The sequence below is a fragment of the Osmia lignaria genome, chromosome 3, assembly GCF_051020975.1.
Source record: "Osmia lignaria lignaria isolate PbOS001 chromosome 3, iyOsmLign1, whole genome shotgun sequence".
Taxonomy (NCBI): domain Eukaryota; kingdom Metazoa; phylum Arthropoda; class Insecta; order Hymenoptera; family Megachilidae; genus Osmia; species Osmia lignaria.
The window spans coordinates 11,121,161-11,138,173 of record NC_135034.1 but is presented as its reverse complement, the minus strand read 5'-3'; the positions used below and the strand labels follow the sequence as shown (position 1 = coordinate 11,138,173).

Below are 17,013 nucleotides of genomic sequence, written 5' to 3'. Positions count from 1 at the left end.
AAACTAAGAATACGGTTGTATTTTATAGGATAATATTCCTGCCTGCTCATCGTCTCCTGCTTTGTTCAACCCTCTTCATCAGCACATCAACGCTTCATTGACAAGGAAAATAAGAATGAACAAAGTATCATTAAATCCTGGTAAACATTCTTCGTTCATTCTTGACTTCAACATTCCTAGATGATATGAAATAAATTATTCCATCATAAATCCCTTAAGCTGTCATTAGCAAATAACAGAATAAAAAACGAATGATACTGCATGTTACCATAATCAGTACAGGCAACTGAATGACCCAGTTACACCTCCTGGTAGTTTCATCGAACCTGGTTGAAATAGGGTGAAGTATAGCAGCAGGACGGAGGTGAAAGTTCACGATGGAGTTCGACGCAGACGCCATGAGATGTCGTTCCAGCGACAGGCGTATGGATCGTTGCCGGGGTGGCTGCCCCCGCAAACCTCGAGGCAACCCTCGGTGCAGCCAGTTGCACGAGTTCTCGTTGCACGTGTGCACGCGACCCCATGTCGAAGAAAGATCCGTCCTTGTGTGTGCGATCAGCACACGCGTCCTCGTGTTCCTCCCTGGATTACCAAGCACCCTGAACGACTTTTCTTTAACAAAATCAGTGAACGTAAGTTGAAGCTGTACCAACTATAGGGAAGAAGAAAGCATAGTAGCAATTTTTTTTTTTTTTTTTTTTTTTGGTATAATTGAAGGAAAATGGTGAATTTAAAGGCTAAAGGATTTGTGTAATTGGAGATTGATTTTTTGACACAGTTTTTATGAAGATCATGTGCTTGTTTCTATGAGAGCTGACTGGAAGGGTGATTATGTAACAGTGACCTACAGACCAGGTTCTTTGCTGTATGGAGGTGGTGTACTTTAAGGTGCATGCTGTTGAAAGGTATTGAGTGTTTTTTTCTAATGACATAAGAATGCTTTATTCATTTTATTTTACTTTGTTTGTTGGTGTAATTGCAGAGTGAGTGTTACCGAAGAATGATAGAATAAAGTGGAGAGGATGTTGGTTATATAGGAGTGGTGTTATCGAAAGGTACCAGTGAACATTTTCTTTTTTATTTTATTTCTTGTGGTGATCAGTGTGATCGAAGAAAAATCCTATTATCCTTTATAAATTGAATTACGTTTGAAAGAATGATTAATAATCCGGAAAGAATCTTAAAGCATCGCGTAATATCCCTTCATAACTGTGTACATATGGATCGATATACTCCCTTTTAAACTCGTTCATTGTCTACTTATTTGTACAGGGAACACCATGATGACAATCTCTTAGGCATAACATTGACGTGTAACAATCATTCATTGATAAAGATCAACGCAAAAAATTCTCATTTTTTTTTTTCCTTTATCATGGTAATTGTTGAAACGAGTATCACGATATCAAATGTACATTGCACTTTGAACTTTGTCATATGCAACGTCACTTATCAATTTCTTAATTAACAATCTAAAAATTATATATAATTTCCTAAAGATGATCGATGTACCACTTGATCAATTCATTCCGTGATCGCTACATTCTCTGTAAATACAAATAAGTATTCTTGAAAGATTGAAATCATGACAGGAGAATGGAGAAAGCCTTTCTCTTTAATCTGTGACACGATTAAATTTTTATTCTTTTTTCAAATAAGATTAAATTATCTGTGGATCATTGGAGATATTATAATGCATTTGATTAGAAGGATTAAGATTTTAAGTAGTAAAGAGGGATGATTTAAGGGAACACGACCTCTTACTTCTGTCCATACTGTGTTAGCATGGTTGCGATTCCATTTGTGGGTCAATCGATATGCTCTATTCGAAAGTTGACGTAAATGTGTATTTATAACGCTACCATCGCCAAATCGGTACATTTACTCTTCTTTTATTATCAAAAGGAGAAATCCTTACCGATTAATTCCACAAAAATGAAACAGTGTCACATACCGGTATATCAAAGGATCTCCTCTTCCCCCTCGAATTTCATCCAATGAAAAATGAAATTTTCGCGAAAATCAGTGGCATCTCAATCATCCATACCTCCGTTCAAAAATTTCCCATAAACACAGTCCAATTGGATGAATCTGTAAAGCGCCTAAGACGATGGCTCGTCTTCTACCATAGTCGGCGTGGAACTGTTGGCTAGTACGTTTCACCAGGCGCTTTTAAATCATCCGATGTGCCCCGTAAGTGCAGTTTCTAACTTGCATCACGTGACGAGTAGTCCGCGAACGGGTGTCTCGTTGGAAATTGAAATGTTCCGTGGTTTAGCACAGCCCAGTCGTTAGACATCCTCTGTCGTGGTTGCATTACCGTTAGGAAGTTCCCTGTTGGATAGACAGCGTTCTTTCTGCTCGCTCGACTGATTTTACATTTCCCTCGTTGCGGATGTGCTTAATCTGGTGAGTCTGGAAGAATCATTTACTACATTTGTCGTGTTGTTTGTAATTTCTTCATCGTGGTACCCTTTGATTTAGAAATAGAGGGATCTAATTTACTAATTTCTATATCAAATATTATAGGGATAATGGACCTTGGAATTTCCTGTGCAAGCTAATTTAATCATTTCTATATAGAAGATTATAGACTTGAAGCTATAGCTATAGCACAGCTTGCAATGTTCTATTTTAATAATTTATATATAAAATATAGGGACACGCTATACAGAATTCTCGTTTTTCACCCTAATTTATATGAAAAGTTTGTGAAAAAAAAAAAATAGCCCGATGCGAATATGTTAATTATAAATCCTCCAATCTACTGATCTGTACGCATAGTTCAGGAGTTCTTCGTTTTCCATTTATCTTTTAACGATTTTCGAACGATACAAGGCAGATGAATAACTAGTCATAATTCAAGTTAAACCGCGCGTTCTCTTAGGTTCTTTCATCAGGTGGGAAAACAATTTCGTTTTCTAAAATTAGCGGAGTCGTAAATATATTCCGGTGATATTGTTTCGGGGCCTGAGCGTTGACGAGCCCGTTGACGTGTTCCCCTAATGCGACCTGAGGAAGTAAGAATTAGGAGATCGATTACTATACTTAAGCCAAGTAACCCTGCGTTCCGCGCGATGGAATTGTTTCAAGTGTTTCAGTTGACGTCATTGCCCCATCTTTGATTCATTTTTAACAAATCGTTCGCCATCATTGGAATTACCAACTGAATCATATTAAATAAATTAAAAAATAAAGTCTATCAAAATTCGAGGAAAATGCAAGGAAAAGAAAACAAAAATTACAGTTGGGTCACAGAGACCAAATAGGATGATTAATAATCCATATCGCTGTTTGTAATACTAGATACGTCTGGTTTTACTGTGGCGGTCAACGCGTTAACCCATTAACCCTCGGACAACGGATAGTCATTGTTACGGCAGATGCCGGGTCAATCATGACCCAATAGTGACATTTTTCTCTGTACCTTTTCGAGAATGAATGAACATTGAAAGTGAAGGATGGCCGGTGTTGAATTACAGTGTGCCAGCTTCTAGAGCGTAACTTGATTTTCAGGCCTTCGTTTACCGTTGCCAAAATACACTATCAGATGTAATTAGCGTGATTCTTGAGAATGAACTAAATTCCACGGTTATGAAAAGCGACGCTGGTGTTTTTATCGTTAGTAGAGGTCGAGGTGGTTTTACCACGTGATTCGGTATTTATTTCGAGCAATGCATTATTTTAGTAGCTGGTAAGTGGGTTGTGTATTAGAATTTGGGAAATATTAAACTGCCGAGCATTGGGTTACTGTCCTACAAGTTCATTCGAGCAGAATATCTTTTAATTATTTTCTTGAAGTATGAGATCAACTACCACTTCAATCCTTGAATTATTTTTCATAAAAATTTTCAACTTTTAAATTGAGCTTCTCTTAATTAAAATTCCAGTTTTTCTAAAATTCGACAATTTTTCTTTACAGGAAAAGTCGAAGAGTATCAAAAACAACAAAATTGTACCAAACGCGCCGGTCAGAAACAATTCTATTTTCAGCACAATAGGTAATAATTAAATTTGAATTTTTCATTTAAGGAACCGTGCACTTTGATCAAGGGGCAATTAAATAACGAGTATATATGACAAACGTAAATCATTTGGATGGCTTATTTTCGTGCTCGTTCGATTAATTTAATCACCGCTAGAGGAAACAGAGGATTCACGTGCAAGAGTAAGGTTGACGAGCTTGAACTTGTTAAACGTTCCACAAACAGCCATCGTCCGGTTTCTGATTGCGTAACTTAATCGTTTGCTACGATTTTAACCTAATTGTTTCATCCTGACTACGGTTTTGCATGTCGGAGTCGAGTTACTTTGCAATTCGCATCGATAAACGATATTAAAAAATTTTTATTTCTTATCGTTAGATTCTCTGAAATAATTTTCTAACAAATCATCAGAGTTATTTATTATCGTTTCATCGATGCGTTCGTTGGGTCAAACGATTTCTTTCACCACGAACGATTCTTCCTCGAGGCTCGTATTAATAGGGAGCCCACAATGTCAATGACCAAATAAAATTGTTTAACAGCCGGCCGTGTCGTCGCTGTTACGTCGGGTCAGATGCGGCTTTGTACGCGATAAGAAGTACCATTGACACAGATAAATGACTGCCAAATTTCAATTGTCACGCCAGTCGAGGCTGTGTCAAGGGTTCGGTCAACAACTTGAAAGATTTACCGGGTGATTCAACCCTGTTGCTTTCGGATACAACAATGACAAATATCAGATTTTTTATTCTAATCTTCACGATTCGTTTTTAATATTAACGTATACACACGTCCAGCACCGGTTGCTCGTTCGTGTTCGTCCCAAGAATCGTGCGATCACGATCATTACTCAATCAAAAAGGAAATCGCGTGACTTTACCCTGTGCTTCGTACGCTAACTAGATAATGATTTCCTTATTTCTGAAAAATTTCTACATTTCTCAGTCCTCGCAAGTTTGATTCAGTTGAAGAAAAAATTTGCAACCGTTTCCAAACTCCATATATCGATGCAAATTTTTAATGAAACAAATGAAACATACGAAGTTTCGTTCTTCCACCGAAGATGTCTGGAGACAGCTCGAATCCGATCAATTGAACGTTCAGAAACGACGAAGTGAGAATGCACTTGCTGTATATATAACCTTCAGTAAGTTAACTACATTTGACCTCAATGCAATAATTAAGAGCAATCAGTTCGCGAAAGAATGTGCTAAAGCTAGACGCGTCGAATCTCGCAGCCGATTCGCAATGATGAATTGCCATTTTTATCCTATCCTGTTGTTCCATATCCGCCAATTGATTAGGAACTTCGGCCACTACCGTGGATCTAGGTCGTATCTCTGATCCTTGATAAGCACACGTCTCGAGTAATCTTCAGGATCGGCCCTGAGATTTAAAAATATTCCCAAACTTAAATTAGACCCATAGATAGAATTTTTGAAAGGGATCGTTTCAACCCCTTATAATTATCAGGAAAATTAATGTAATAATTATTTTTTCACTCTTTCATATTTCCACTTTAATTATATAAGTCTATAAAGGATGAAAAACATTGTTTTGGTTCTTTTTGAAACACAGAAGTAACAGGAGAAAATTGATCCTTGATAAGCACACGTCTCGAGTAATCTTCAGGATCGGCCCTGAGATTTAAAAATATTCCCAAACTTAAATTAGACCCATAGATAGAATTTTTGAAAGGGGTCGTTTCAACCCCTTATAATTATCAGGAAAATTAATGTATTAATTATTTTTTCACTCTTTCATATTTCCACTTTAATTATATAAGTCTATAAAGGATGAAAAATATTGTTTTGGTTCTTTTTGAAACACAGAAGTAACAGGAGAAAATTGATCCTTGATAAGCACACGTCTCGAGTAATCTTCAGGATCGGCCCTGAGATTTAAAAATATTCCCAAACTTAAATTAGACCCATAGATAGAATTTTTGAAAGGGATCGTTTCAACCTCTTATAATTATCAGGAAATTTAATGTATTAATTATTTTTTCACTCTTTCATATTTCCACTTTAATTATATAAGTCTATAAAGGATGAAAAACATTGTTTTGGTTCTTTTTGAAACACAGAAGTAACAGGAGAAAATTGAGCGACCAATAACCATGGAGAACGCGAAGGAGGAGACGATAAACATGCAGCTGATCGGTTCCGAGAGTCCGTACAAGTACGTCTTATTCTACTTAACAGACATTCTCTATGAAAAAAATAGCGGTTCAAAGTTCAATGATGTTGAAATTGAAACGTACCATTCGAGAACTAACTCTGTTTGCTCGCGATTGTATCTTTCGATAATTGACGATAATTCGTGAAACTCGACAAACAAAAAAGAATTAACCGTACGACGATTGAATTTGCAAATTGATGCGGTTACAGAGTTAATAATGAAATCGCCGGAAGTGGTCTAAATCCATCGGAAGTGCCAACATCGCCAACCGCAAACGTAGAAGACTACGACCCCCATAAACATCGAAATAGGCCAAATCCAACTTCGTGAGTATTTCATTTTTATCATTAAAATTGGCGATTATATTTTCAATTATTACCGTTTCACCCTGGATAATTCAAGAATAATAATTCAAGTATTATTAATCGAAATAATTTTAGTACATTTTTCTTCTCTATAGAAATGCGGAGACGCTTATACATTTACTGAAAGGAAGTCTTGGAACAGGGATTTTAGCGATGCCGAACGCATTCTGCAACAGTGGACTTGTTACCGGTGTGATAGCCACAGTGATCATTGGAGTGTTATGCACTTATTGTTTGCACGTACTAGTGAAAGCTCAGTACAGACTGTGTAAACGGTTAAGAGTTCCTATATTGAGTTATCCGTTGAGTATGAAGTACGCTCTCGAGGAAGGTCCTGTGTGTGTCAAATGGTTCGCACCTTATGCACCGTAAGTATGATTGATCGTGCACCTACACGCCGGCCACACATCCATATCTACACGATCATGATCATGTGTCTCTCGCGAGAGATGATTTCGAACTCGGAAATTCAAAAAATTATATAACTTCGGAGGAAAAGAAAAGAAGATTTTTAAGGAAGAAAAATTTTCGGAATCTCCGGATTCGGGATCATTCCTTATCAGTTCATTGATATCATTTTTCTTAGTCATTATTAACACGTTGATTACCACAGGGATCGTTGATGAACGTCTTGAATAATTAGTCTGACCATATATGTGTATTTCCACTGTGGTAGCTAATGTGTTAAACTGTCCATGCTTAAATATTTTATTAGGTTGAATTAGGTTGTATCAGGTTATTGCAAATGAAATAGGTAATTTTCGGTGAAAGTTCTCTTTATTTTTTAAAAATTCGATGATGAATAAATTGGTGTCTAATCATCGCCGACCGTATCTACTTGAGTCGCCTGATAATACCTTGCGAAAGTTATAATTTATAACTAATTATGAATGAAACTTGTTCCAAAACCACTTATTTTTAAAAGCTAAAAGTGTTTTATACGCACGTATAGAATTTTTCAAAAACCCCAAAGTAATCTTTCATTATTACCTCAAAGAAGCTTTCATTGTTCAGAAACTAAAATCTACCATGCAAAATTTTCTTCTCTCTCCCCGCCTTATTTCGTTCATAAATTCACGCACACAAAGCACGCACGATCATCCCCCACAAAATAAAAGCGGCTAAAGGCCATTCAATTGTAACATGAAAGTTGCTGTTATATTTGCAGAGGACTCGTAGACGGGTTCATGATAGCGTATCAATTGGGAATATGCTGCGTTTATATCGTATTTGTAGCGTCGAATATCAAGCAGGTAAATAGCAGAAGCAGAAATGATGAAAAAAAAAAAATATCAATGCCGTCGCCAAAAAGCGGATAAATTTTCTTCTAGCGAGCGAACGAATGAACGAACGAAAGAAAGAAAAATAAAGAAAGAAGTGAAAGAGAAATAAAAAAAAAAAAATAAAAAAACTACAAATTCAACGATCGGAATGATTCGATCGAACTCATTGATATCATTATCTCTGTTCTGTTGGTGAACGCAGGTGGCAGACCAGTACTGGGAACCTTTGGATGTTAAAACCCACATGCTCATTTTATTGCTACCGCTGATTTTGATCAATTACGTTAGGAATCTGAAGTTACTGGCGCCGTTCTCCACCCTCGCGAACATAATCACGTTCGTTGGATTGGCTATGATCCTGGTTTACATGTTTAAGGATTTGCCGCCGGTTAGCGAGAGAGAGATGTTCGGTACACTGAGAAATTTCTCGCTTTATTTCGGCACGACGTTGTTCGCTTTGGAGGCTGTCGGGGTGGTGAGTTGAAAAAGTTTCATTAAAAATAGAGGATTTTCGTCCTCGCACTATGCTTCCCAATAGACACCAAATATCCGTCCAGAAAGTCGGCGATACTCGAACGTTCCTAATTCCGCTTCCTCGAAAGTGACGAAATAAAAATAGAAAATTTTCCCTCTATCAAACAATTTAGTATAATATAAGATCACTTTGGTTTTTCAATTTTACCCTTAGCCCCGATCGATCAATCATTTGTCCTCGTCGATCATTTCCCGTGACTGTTAGCGAAACGAATGGCCTGCGCGCTTAGAATAGATCAACGACGCCGGCGCATCAGTTAATAAACAAATAAATGGCCACTTACAGAACAACTTTGAGATTGCCGTGATCAGTGCTTCAATGCAATCCATCCTATTATTCCTCAGACGTTCTCATCCTGTCGAGAATATCCCAGTGATTCTCAGTTATTATTTTCGCACGCTTTGTTTGTGCAAAATTAATTACAACCTGATTACATTGATTTTTATTTTCATTCGTAGATCATCGCGCTGGAGAACAATATGAAGACCCCGCAGTATTTCGGTGGATACTGCGGTGTCCTGAACATAGGAATGACGGTGATCGTGGCTCTGTATATTCTTATGGGGTTCTTCGGTTACATAAAGTACGGGGACAAGGCTGGCGGCAGTGTTACTTTCAATTTACCCGCGGATGAAGTGTAAGTGATGTTCAATTGTACACGTTTCTCTTGGTATACCAGGGAATTCAATTATTCCAGGATGGCACAGAGCATCAAGATCATGTTTGCTATCGCAATTTTTATCACCCACGCTCTTCAAGGATACGTTCCTGTCGATATCATTTGGAACACTTACTTGGATCAGAAAGTACAGAAACGAAAATTATTTTGGGAATACGTGTGCCGGACAGTTATCACTTTAGCGACGTGTGAGTATATTAATTAGCAATGGCAATGAAATACGTTACAGAGAATTTCAATACTTTTTTAGTCACCTTGGCCATAGCTGTACCCAGGTTGGGTCTCTTCATCTCCCTCTTCGGGGCTCTCTGTCTCTCCGCCCTTGGCATCGCTTTCCCAGCAATCATCGAGATCTGCGTCCTCTGGCCAGACAGAGAATTCGGCCCGTGCATGATTATGTTGTTGAAGAACATTTGTCTGATCGTGTTTGGCCTCCTGGGTCTGGTGATAGGCACCTACGTCAGCATCGTCGACATCGTTAACTCCTTCAAGTGAAACTTGTGTAAGATCAGGCAGGAACAATTGAAGGAAAGCAGACGAAGAGAGAGAGGCGAGTAAGAGGTGGAGGGAAATGTTATGTAGCTTCTCGTCTCAGTTTAGCTTAAACACCGGTGATTTACAAGGAAAGCTCCTGAAATGATACCCTCCTATTCGAATACCAGAAGTCAAACTCCAGAAGAAACTTTCAAATTATTTTGAATAAATAAAGATCCGAATTCGTTGTTTCACACTTAATATTGCTACTAATATAATGATGAAATTGTTAGATTTAAAATGTAAAATCTGAGGATACCACCTCGGGAGCTTTTCTTGTTAGGTAGACAGTACAACGCAGGGTGCACAGGGTCTTTTAGAAAATTGCGAGCAGACCAGCACACCTTAAACAAAGTTTTTAGATGTTTAACTACGACCAGGAGTCGTGTGGTGTTGGGCAAAATAAGCATGAAACGGATGTCGGATGATTGAAAGAATCACTGGTGGAAATCAAGTAATTTGTATTTTGCATGTGCTTGTTGGTGGTGGTGTAATATTAAGTTGTTCAGAAAATCTTCATCATCGATCTTCATCATAGAACTTTCTACTGCTTTCTCAAAAATAAGAGCCAAGATTTTCTGGACAATCTAATACAGTTGTTTGACAAATTTTCATGTATATTGGTATGATGGGATTAAGTATGTTAAAATAATGCATTTTTTTGCAAAGTTATTCGAATAAGCGATGGAGAATAATTAATTAACAGGTTTTAATTTTAATAAGATTTTTGAACCTTAAGGTTGACTATCTATACGGGTGCAATGTAGGTTTCTCTTGCTTAAGGGAAAAAAGTAGAGAATGGCACCCTAGAAAATTCTAGGAAGAGCCTAAATTGCACACGACCGTACATCGTCCAGTATAGTGGCCTTTTGTACATAAGAACTGTTTTATTACTGCTTATTTCTTCAATGATTTTTAAACATGACTTACAATTCAACAATCTGCATAAAAAACATAAGATTTCTATGAAACTATATAATAAACATAAGGAAATATTTCCCTTTTGAATTAGGGATTCGAAACATCAAATTAGACTGCATATTACGCTACTTAAAGGTGTTAATTAGAATGACATATAAAGACGATGCCTATACCAATTTCTAATTGCTCGTTAGTCGCACTGCCAAAGAGTAATTCGGCAGAGAAATCTTCTCTGACTGCCTCTTTTTATCTGAAAGTATTTTAAGCGAATAGAGCTAAATAGACAATTTATAAAAATAACATTAGATAACTCTTAAAAGGTGAAATTGAAATTTTCCTATTCGAAAGGGAAAATTAACACGATAGATAGATAGTTTCAGCAATTAACACTCTAACAGTTAGTGTCACGAATTAGTGATTTAAGTTTCGACAAATATTTTGCTATTCGATTTCCATCAACGTGACTAACTTTCGTCTGATCATCAACCTGAAATTAAACACCGCGTAACTTTCTTTTTTTTTTTTATATAAACAATGCCCAGCACTAGACAGTATACAAAGAAACTTGTGATCGAAGACTTTGTACAGGAATAAAAAGTTGCATTTCTATCGAATTGTTGATCATCGTTGAACGAGTGGGGGAGATCTCTCCATTCGGTTGGCTAAGTGTTGATAAAGGGTGAAAGAGTTGAATGATTTCAACAATAAGAGATAAAAAGCGTAGTCCATCGTTATGCCTTATTTTTTATTCGACATGCTCGAGTACAACGATTCGCAGCTGCGAACCAAGTAGAACAGGTCGAAGTTGAAAGTTGACACCGTGAAAATAAAATAAATAAATGTAAATCGCTACTTCTGTACCGTCACTGCCGGCAACTCGATCACGATGATAAATATCGTACGAATCGTCGATCGATTCGATCCGATGAAAAGGATTTTTCCTCTTTTCTTTTATCTATTTTCTTTTTCCAATTATTCAACGGTGCTATGACGATCGCACAATTATTTAGGATGTTTATTCGTTTCTATTTTATGCCTCATTGTTGGATAATCCAAGGAAAAATTGAATTATCGATAAACGATCGTCAAGTTTGGTAGATTTCTAAAGATTTTCGTAATAGATCTGCATTTTCTGTGTATATTTTAAAGTTGAAAATTTTTTGTTCTTTTTTTGGTCAGTGTATTTCTGATAATAATAAACCCTCTATTCTTACCTGGGCCGTCTGACTTATTTCGAGTCTTTCTACCTGTACCGCTTGCCGTCTGACTTATTTCGAGGTTTTCTCCTTTCATCATTAGAAATATCCTTTTCTCCTCGCCTCTACTTTACAAAAATTTGTCGATTCTCGATGAAGATTAATCAGACATTTATTATTGCTCCTAAACGAATAATTAACTACCAACTTTGTTTATACAAAATATTGTAAAATGCTACTTTCAATTATATCTACTACTAGATTGGAAGAAAGGATGAGGAGAGGGTGTTAAGCAATGATTCTAAGGTATCGTTTCTTTTTTATACAATGTATTGTAATTTTTTCACTAATTATTCCTAGTTAGTGCTTCGTCGAACCTAACAGCTCGCTTATTATTCTTGTAAATCATTCTTTGGCTATGATCATAGCCAGGATTTGGAATCGACGAGTCACGTTTTGTTTAACAACAATCTCTCGGGATAGAAATAAGGTACGTCGACGTTTAAATATATGCATTTTTATAGGCGAAAACCGAGGGATACATTCGTTTAATATTAAATCGAAACGCGATTACTCGTTTACCATCTCATTGTCCTCGCCACTCTCTTGGTACCTCGAAAACCATCTTAAATTAAATAATTAGCACTGAGAACGATCATCTGCTGCGATACCAGCGGCAATCTGTCGTACAGCATTTTACCCTGAGTATTAAATAAATTAAATAAAAAGAAAAACACGTGTCAACGATAAAGAAGCAACAAAATTCGATAAACGTAAAACAACTTCCACGAAGAAACTTAACGAAGGAGAAGATCAATAATCGAATAAAAATGATTAAACTTTGACCAAATCGAGGAAAGGAAATAAACCAAAAATATCGAAATAAAAAAATGTAAAAAGTATAAATTAAAAAATGGAAAAACGACGCTGTACGATGTTCCCCTTATATTTCACACGCGACGACTGATGTCATGGGTCAGCTAGCTCCTTTGGAGAACCGATCGAGAACACCATGGAGAATGATATATCTCGCGGATTACGCATGGTCACCACTGAAGTAACTACTCTGCATCATGAACAGTTTGTCGATGGGGTTGTGAATCGCCGCGTGCAAACTTTGCGACAGTGACGGCGCCTCGTGGGAGGAAGGACCGTGATGGGTGTGGGTGGCACCCTGATGGCTACCCTCTTGACCACCGCCACCCTCGTTCTCGCCTATGTCGAAGCCAGCTTCCGTACCGTCCAAGGACAAATCGCTGCTGCAGAAACTCTCCCCTGAATGACCCGGATATGCGTCTGAAAAAAAAAAAAAATACAGAATACCAATTTAAAAATGATAGAACCAATGCATTTTGATTGAAATTATAATTCGAGACGTGGAAGATGCAAATGTCCAGTCATACATCTCTCCCAAATTCCATGAAATTCATCAGAGATTCGTGCGCAAAGGGTTAATTAATGTTTACGCTATAAAAGAAGACTTACCGTCGGGCGAGTACGGGTTATTGGGGTTGAGCGGTTGGGTGGCTGAGGGGAAGCTAGAAGATTCCCCGTCGCGCATGTTCATGGCGTTCAAGTAATGACCTGCGAACGAGATCAGACAATTGGCATTTTGTACCAAGCTAAGTTACACTCCAAGCCCCATTAACCAGTCTTCGCGACAACTTTCGTTTCAATTCAAATACAATGCAACCCCTTTTTCACACTCGTTCAAGTATAAACGACAGACATAGATAATTAATACTTTAGATAGTTTAATATAAATGAAACTTACTGTGATCACTGTGAGGACTTTCCGTCCGACGTTCTTCCTTCGGTTCCTTGTCCGATCCAGGCTCAGTCTTCGCTTTCCTTTGTAGTTTCTTCATCTTCGCTCGTTGATTTTGGAACCAAACTTGCACCACGCGAACACTGAGACCCGTGTCCTTTGCCAGGGCTTCTCGTACCTTTCGACAGGGTTTCGGGGACACTTCGAAGGACGCCTTGAACTGACGCCTCTGAGCCGACGTGAGGATCGTCCGGGGTCTCTTGGGACCCCGACGACCGTCTCTAGGTCGGTTCTCGTCCAACAAATCATCGTCTGAAAAATTGTACGTTCAATTAAAGTTTCAGCGAAATTCTAGAGATATCCATTCGTTTCTAATCATTTTTGAACTCCTCCCTCGTCTTGATTCTTTGACATTTTTTTCATAGTTTCAGGAATTTTTCGATGATTCAGTGAATTTTCATTTAATATTATTTCAAACTTGAACGAAATTACATTGAAAATATTGCAAAATATGTTTCATTTAAAAACTATGACTAACAAACTGCTCTTTCACCCTCTCCGCCGGTAAATATTGAAACGACTAAATTAATGATAGAAGAAGATCGATTGTTAATTCCAATACATAGATTGGCGTATCCTTGTCCATCTCTCGAATTCATTCAAAGAATTTCGTTCGAATTTCTAATTACGCTTGGCTTAAGTTTAATTACCTTGAAAAGAGACAGCCTCGATTCGAAATTCCTGCAGGTTTTTACATTGGATGTCTTTAGATTGTAGCAGTACAACCTGCGAACAATGCAACAAGGTATGTACAAATACGATTCTCGCAGCTGCGTCGATTCGTTTGATAACACCGGTACGAACGAAACTTTGTTAAATCCCATTCAGTAGATTTGACAATATTTCGTTAATCCTTTTATACCGAACAGATCGCCAATCTCGGTTCCATCGAATGATCAAGTAAATCGTGATAGTCGAGAGCAGTTTGCTGTCAAAGTTTTCCTGTACGTTTGTATATTAAATTTCTAATTTAATGTATAAACGTAAGCGAAGTAACCTTTTTCATCAAATTTTATTTGCAACCAGGTGTATTTTCTTATATGTAAATTTCCTAAAACCAGTAATCCTTTGATTACGCTCACCCTTAGGAGGGTGAAGAGGTTGAGGGATCTATCTAAGCTTTGACAATCATCCTATATTATCCTGTGTTTAAATTTTCACCAACCTTGAGGACTGTTCAGGTACAACTCGTTTTCATAGTCCCTTCTGCAGATCGGTTGTCCCTGTCGCAGGAAGTATTGTGCACCAGGTGGTAACGGTTGTCCGCACATGCAACACGCGAAACACTCCACATGGAAAACCAAACCCGGCGCTCTGAGCACGAAATCCGAACAACTGATCTTCTCCATGCACCGCGCGCACTTAACACCGAAGATCCTCTCGTAATCGTTCCTGCAGTAGAGTTTCAACTCGCGAATGAAGCAGGAATGTGTGAGAGGAGCGGCGCATGCAGCGCAGGATAGACACTCTTCGTGGTAGTTCCTTCCGGCGACCTGCATCACGTATTTGTCGGATATGGTGCGGCCGCAACCGGCACAGATCGTCTCCAGGAGACCGGATTCTGTCTTTACCGAAACCGACGGCTCTAGAATCAACAATTGATGGGCGAAAATTAGCCTCCTACCGTGCTTTTAAATGGACCAGATTAATTTGGAATTTTCTAATTGACCAGAGGTCAATTTTTATCCCCTGATGGTCGGTGCGATAGGGTAATTTCAATTTCATATATTTTGTATTAATTTTCATTTGAAAGTTAATCATTTTGAGGATAGTCCTGGTTGATTATAGAAATTTTAAAACTACCCTCTTCTAAAGTGAAAGAAATAAATGTGCACGGAGTTATTTCGAATGATATGGTTGTCAGACTGAGAAATGTGATAGGTGTTCTGGTGCGAAGCAATATTGCGAGACCCATGAAATTTATTCCGTCGCTTATCGATTGTCGATAGTGATAAAGCTACACCGCGATAGAACGCAATGCAATAAGTTTCTATTTATATAGACACCGGATTTATAGAATTCCTTTTGTTTCAATTATGATCCACTTGCAATAGGTACATTTGTTTATTTTCCAAATTTAATTTCAATTAACAATCATTATACAATTATTGAAACAACAGCTTCGATTTTCGTTTCTTCAAGATATCCACCCCCTAAGTTTACCTATCATTAGGAGACTTTCGAAGTGACAATTTCTAATGTTTAATCAGCATTTTTTAAATATTGATTGAAATGATACCAGAGTGAAAAATTTCCCGAAGATTACCTGCATTGTTATTGTCATTGGCAGGCCGAAATGGCATCGGTGGTGCAGCCGAGGCCATCGTCGGTGGTCCCGACTCACCCTGGCGACCAAGGGTACCTGGTAGCGGAGGGTAGAATTCCAACATGGTTCCTCGTATCTTCCCGAATTCACTCGGCACAATTTCACTTCCTCGAATAGTCTTCAGAAAAAAAAATGTGATAGAACTGATCACAAATCAACCTTTCTTGTCCACGTCGAGTCACACGAAAACAGTCGAAACAACAATCCGCTATGTCCACAAAGATCACTTTAAGCGTCCTTATCGCTATGGACCAGGTGATGCTCTGAAAACAATCGTCAACCCTCTCCAGTCCTCCGACGTGGTGATAGGCCTCAAGAGAAGATCCTGTGTACCCCATTGGCCATCCTGACGGACGTCCAAACTTGACCAACCGTTAATTCTTCGTTAATATTCATCATTCCGATTCTTTCTGCCCGTTTTCTTCGAGATAAGGGACGATCTTGGACACAGGATGGCTATTAGTATCCTGACGATAACCGATACGTGTCAACGGCCCGGACTCTCAGGCTTTTTTGACGCCAGCCACAGCATCGACAGTGAAAATCATCCCCCTACTCGCTCGCTATCATCGTGTACAACCCCTCCCGTTCGAGACGGATCGACGAGGGTGAGAAACCGGAGGCGGAGTGTCGGAGGTTCGCGAGGGAAACTGTTCGAGGCGAGCCATTGGTCGACCTGGGTACCGCCCTTCCTTTATAACGGGGGATGGAGGGGATGAGAAGTTGTCGCGGTGCTCAACTGGTTGTGCTCGTGTTTTCGGGAGATCAATAATCTAGCGACCATAACCAGTGACGTATACCGATACGGACACTTGGGTTGCCTCGGTTCTTTTTTTCTTTCGTTTCAAAGATTTTTAGACACCAGAGATGAGGATTATTGAAATTTGACTAAGTAATTTGAAAAAAAAAAATGGCAATACGTAAGATATTTATTCTTCACGCGAATTTTGCGTATTTTTGAAAACTGCTTAACAGTTTATTTGAATTAGAATACGAAGCTAATCGAGGCTACGAATTGGCATATTGGCATATTGAGTGCATCGATGTTTGCTGGGCCATTGTCCGCGCAGAAATCATATTTGGCAAACTGAAAGTCGAGGGTTTCTTTGTCTCTTAAAACCCCTATGAAGTGCTTGAAAATCTATATGAAATCTGGTGATCGATAGGAAAATTGAATTT

The 17,013-nt window shown here is 38.3% G+C and overlaps 2 protein-coding genes and 1 long non-coding RNA gene across 7 annotated transcripts; 1 reads left to right on the top strand and 2 right to left on the bottom strand.

Annotated features, from left to right (window-relative positions):
• Nucleotides 1-37: 37 nt before the first annotated feature.
• Nucleotides 38-2,156, bottom strand: LOC117607993 (uncharacterized). Its single transcript, XR_004582272.2, has 3 exons — nt 1,955-2,156; nt 269-612; nt 38-176 (listed from the first exon to the last, which is right to left on the bottom strand). It is a non-coding gene; the product is annotated as an uncharacterized LOC117607993 (long non-coding RNA).
• LOC117607991 (proton-coupled amino acid transporter-like protein acs) lies at nt 506-11,038 on the top strand. 5 transcript variants are annotated; one of them, XM_034332368.2, is made up of 11 exons: nt 2,300-2,409; nt 3,923-4,001; nt 4,932-5,133; nt 6,073-6,167; nt 6,377-6,493; nt 6,628-6,900; nt 7,701-7,785; nt 8,018-8,290; nt 8,809-8,987; nt 9,048-9,217; nt 9,280-11,038. In XM_034332368.2, exons 4-11 carry the CDS (start codon nt 6,106-6,108, stop codon nt 9,522-9,524), a joined length of 1,404 nt encoding a protein of 467 aa, XP_034188259.1. In that variant the 5' UTR covers nt 2,300-2,409; nt 3,923-4,001; nt 4,932-5,133; nt 6,073-6,105; the 3' UTR covers nt 9,525-11,038. The 5 variants fall into 5 exon arrangements, with proteins under 5 accessions (XP_034188257.1, XP_034188255.1, XP_034188259.1 ...); XM_034332366.2 differs by lacking the exons at nt 2,300-2,409; nt 3,923-4,001; nt 4,932-5,133 and adding exons at nt 506-632; nt 779-905; XM_034332369.2 differs by lacking the exon at nt 4,932-5,133.
• A 1,013-nt stretch (nt 11,039-12,051) lies between these two features.
• On the bottom strand, nt 12,052-16,341 carry Lmx1a (LIM homeobox transcription factor 1 alpha). The gene is made up of 5 exons (XM_034332371.2): nt 15,775-16,341; nt 14,674-15,093; nt 13,455-13,760; nt 13,166-13,264; nt 12,052-12,976 (listed from the first exon to the last, which is right to left on the bottom strand). The coding sequence occupies exons 1-5, from the start codon at nt 15,896-15,898 to the stop codon at nt 12,717-12,719; spliced, it is 1,209 nt and encodes a 402-aa protein (XP_034188262.1). The 5' UTR covers nt 15,899-16,341; the 3' UTR covers nt 12,052-12,716.
• Nucleotides 16,342-17,013: the final 672 nt, after the last annotated feature.

Bases quoted from the DNA above. Each gene is read 5' to 3' on its own strand.
- LOC117607991 (XM_034332366.2), top strand. From the start codon at position 6,106: ATGGAGAACGCGAAGGAGGAGACGATAAACATGCAGCTGATCGGTTCC. The intron at 6,168-6,376 runs GTACGTCTTATT...ATGCGGTTACAG, and splicing joins GGTTCCGAGAGTCCGTACAA to AGTTAATAATGAAATCGCCG. The intron at 6,901-7,700 runs GTAAGTATGATT...TTATATTTGCAG, and splicing joins TGGTTCGCACCTTATGCACC to AGGACTCGTAGACGGGTTCA.
- Lmx1a (XM_034332371.2), bottom strand. From the start codon at position 15,898: ATGTTGGAATTCTACCCTCCGCTACCAGGTACCCTTGGTCGCCAGGGT. The intron at 15,094-15,774 runs GTAATCTTCGGG...TGTTGATTCTAG, and splicing joins CAATGACAATAACAATGCAG to AGCCGTCGGTTTCGGTAAAG. The intron at 13,761-14,673 runs GTTGGTGAAAAT...ACAATTTTTCAG, and splicing joins GTACCTGAACAGTCCTCAAG to ACGATGATTTGTTGGACGAG.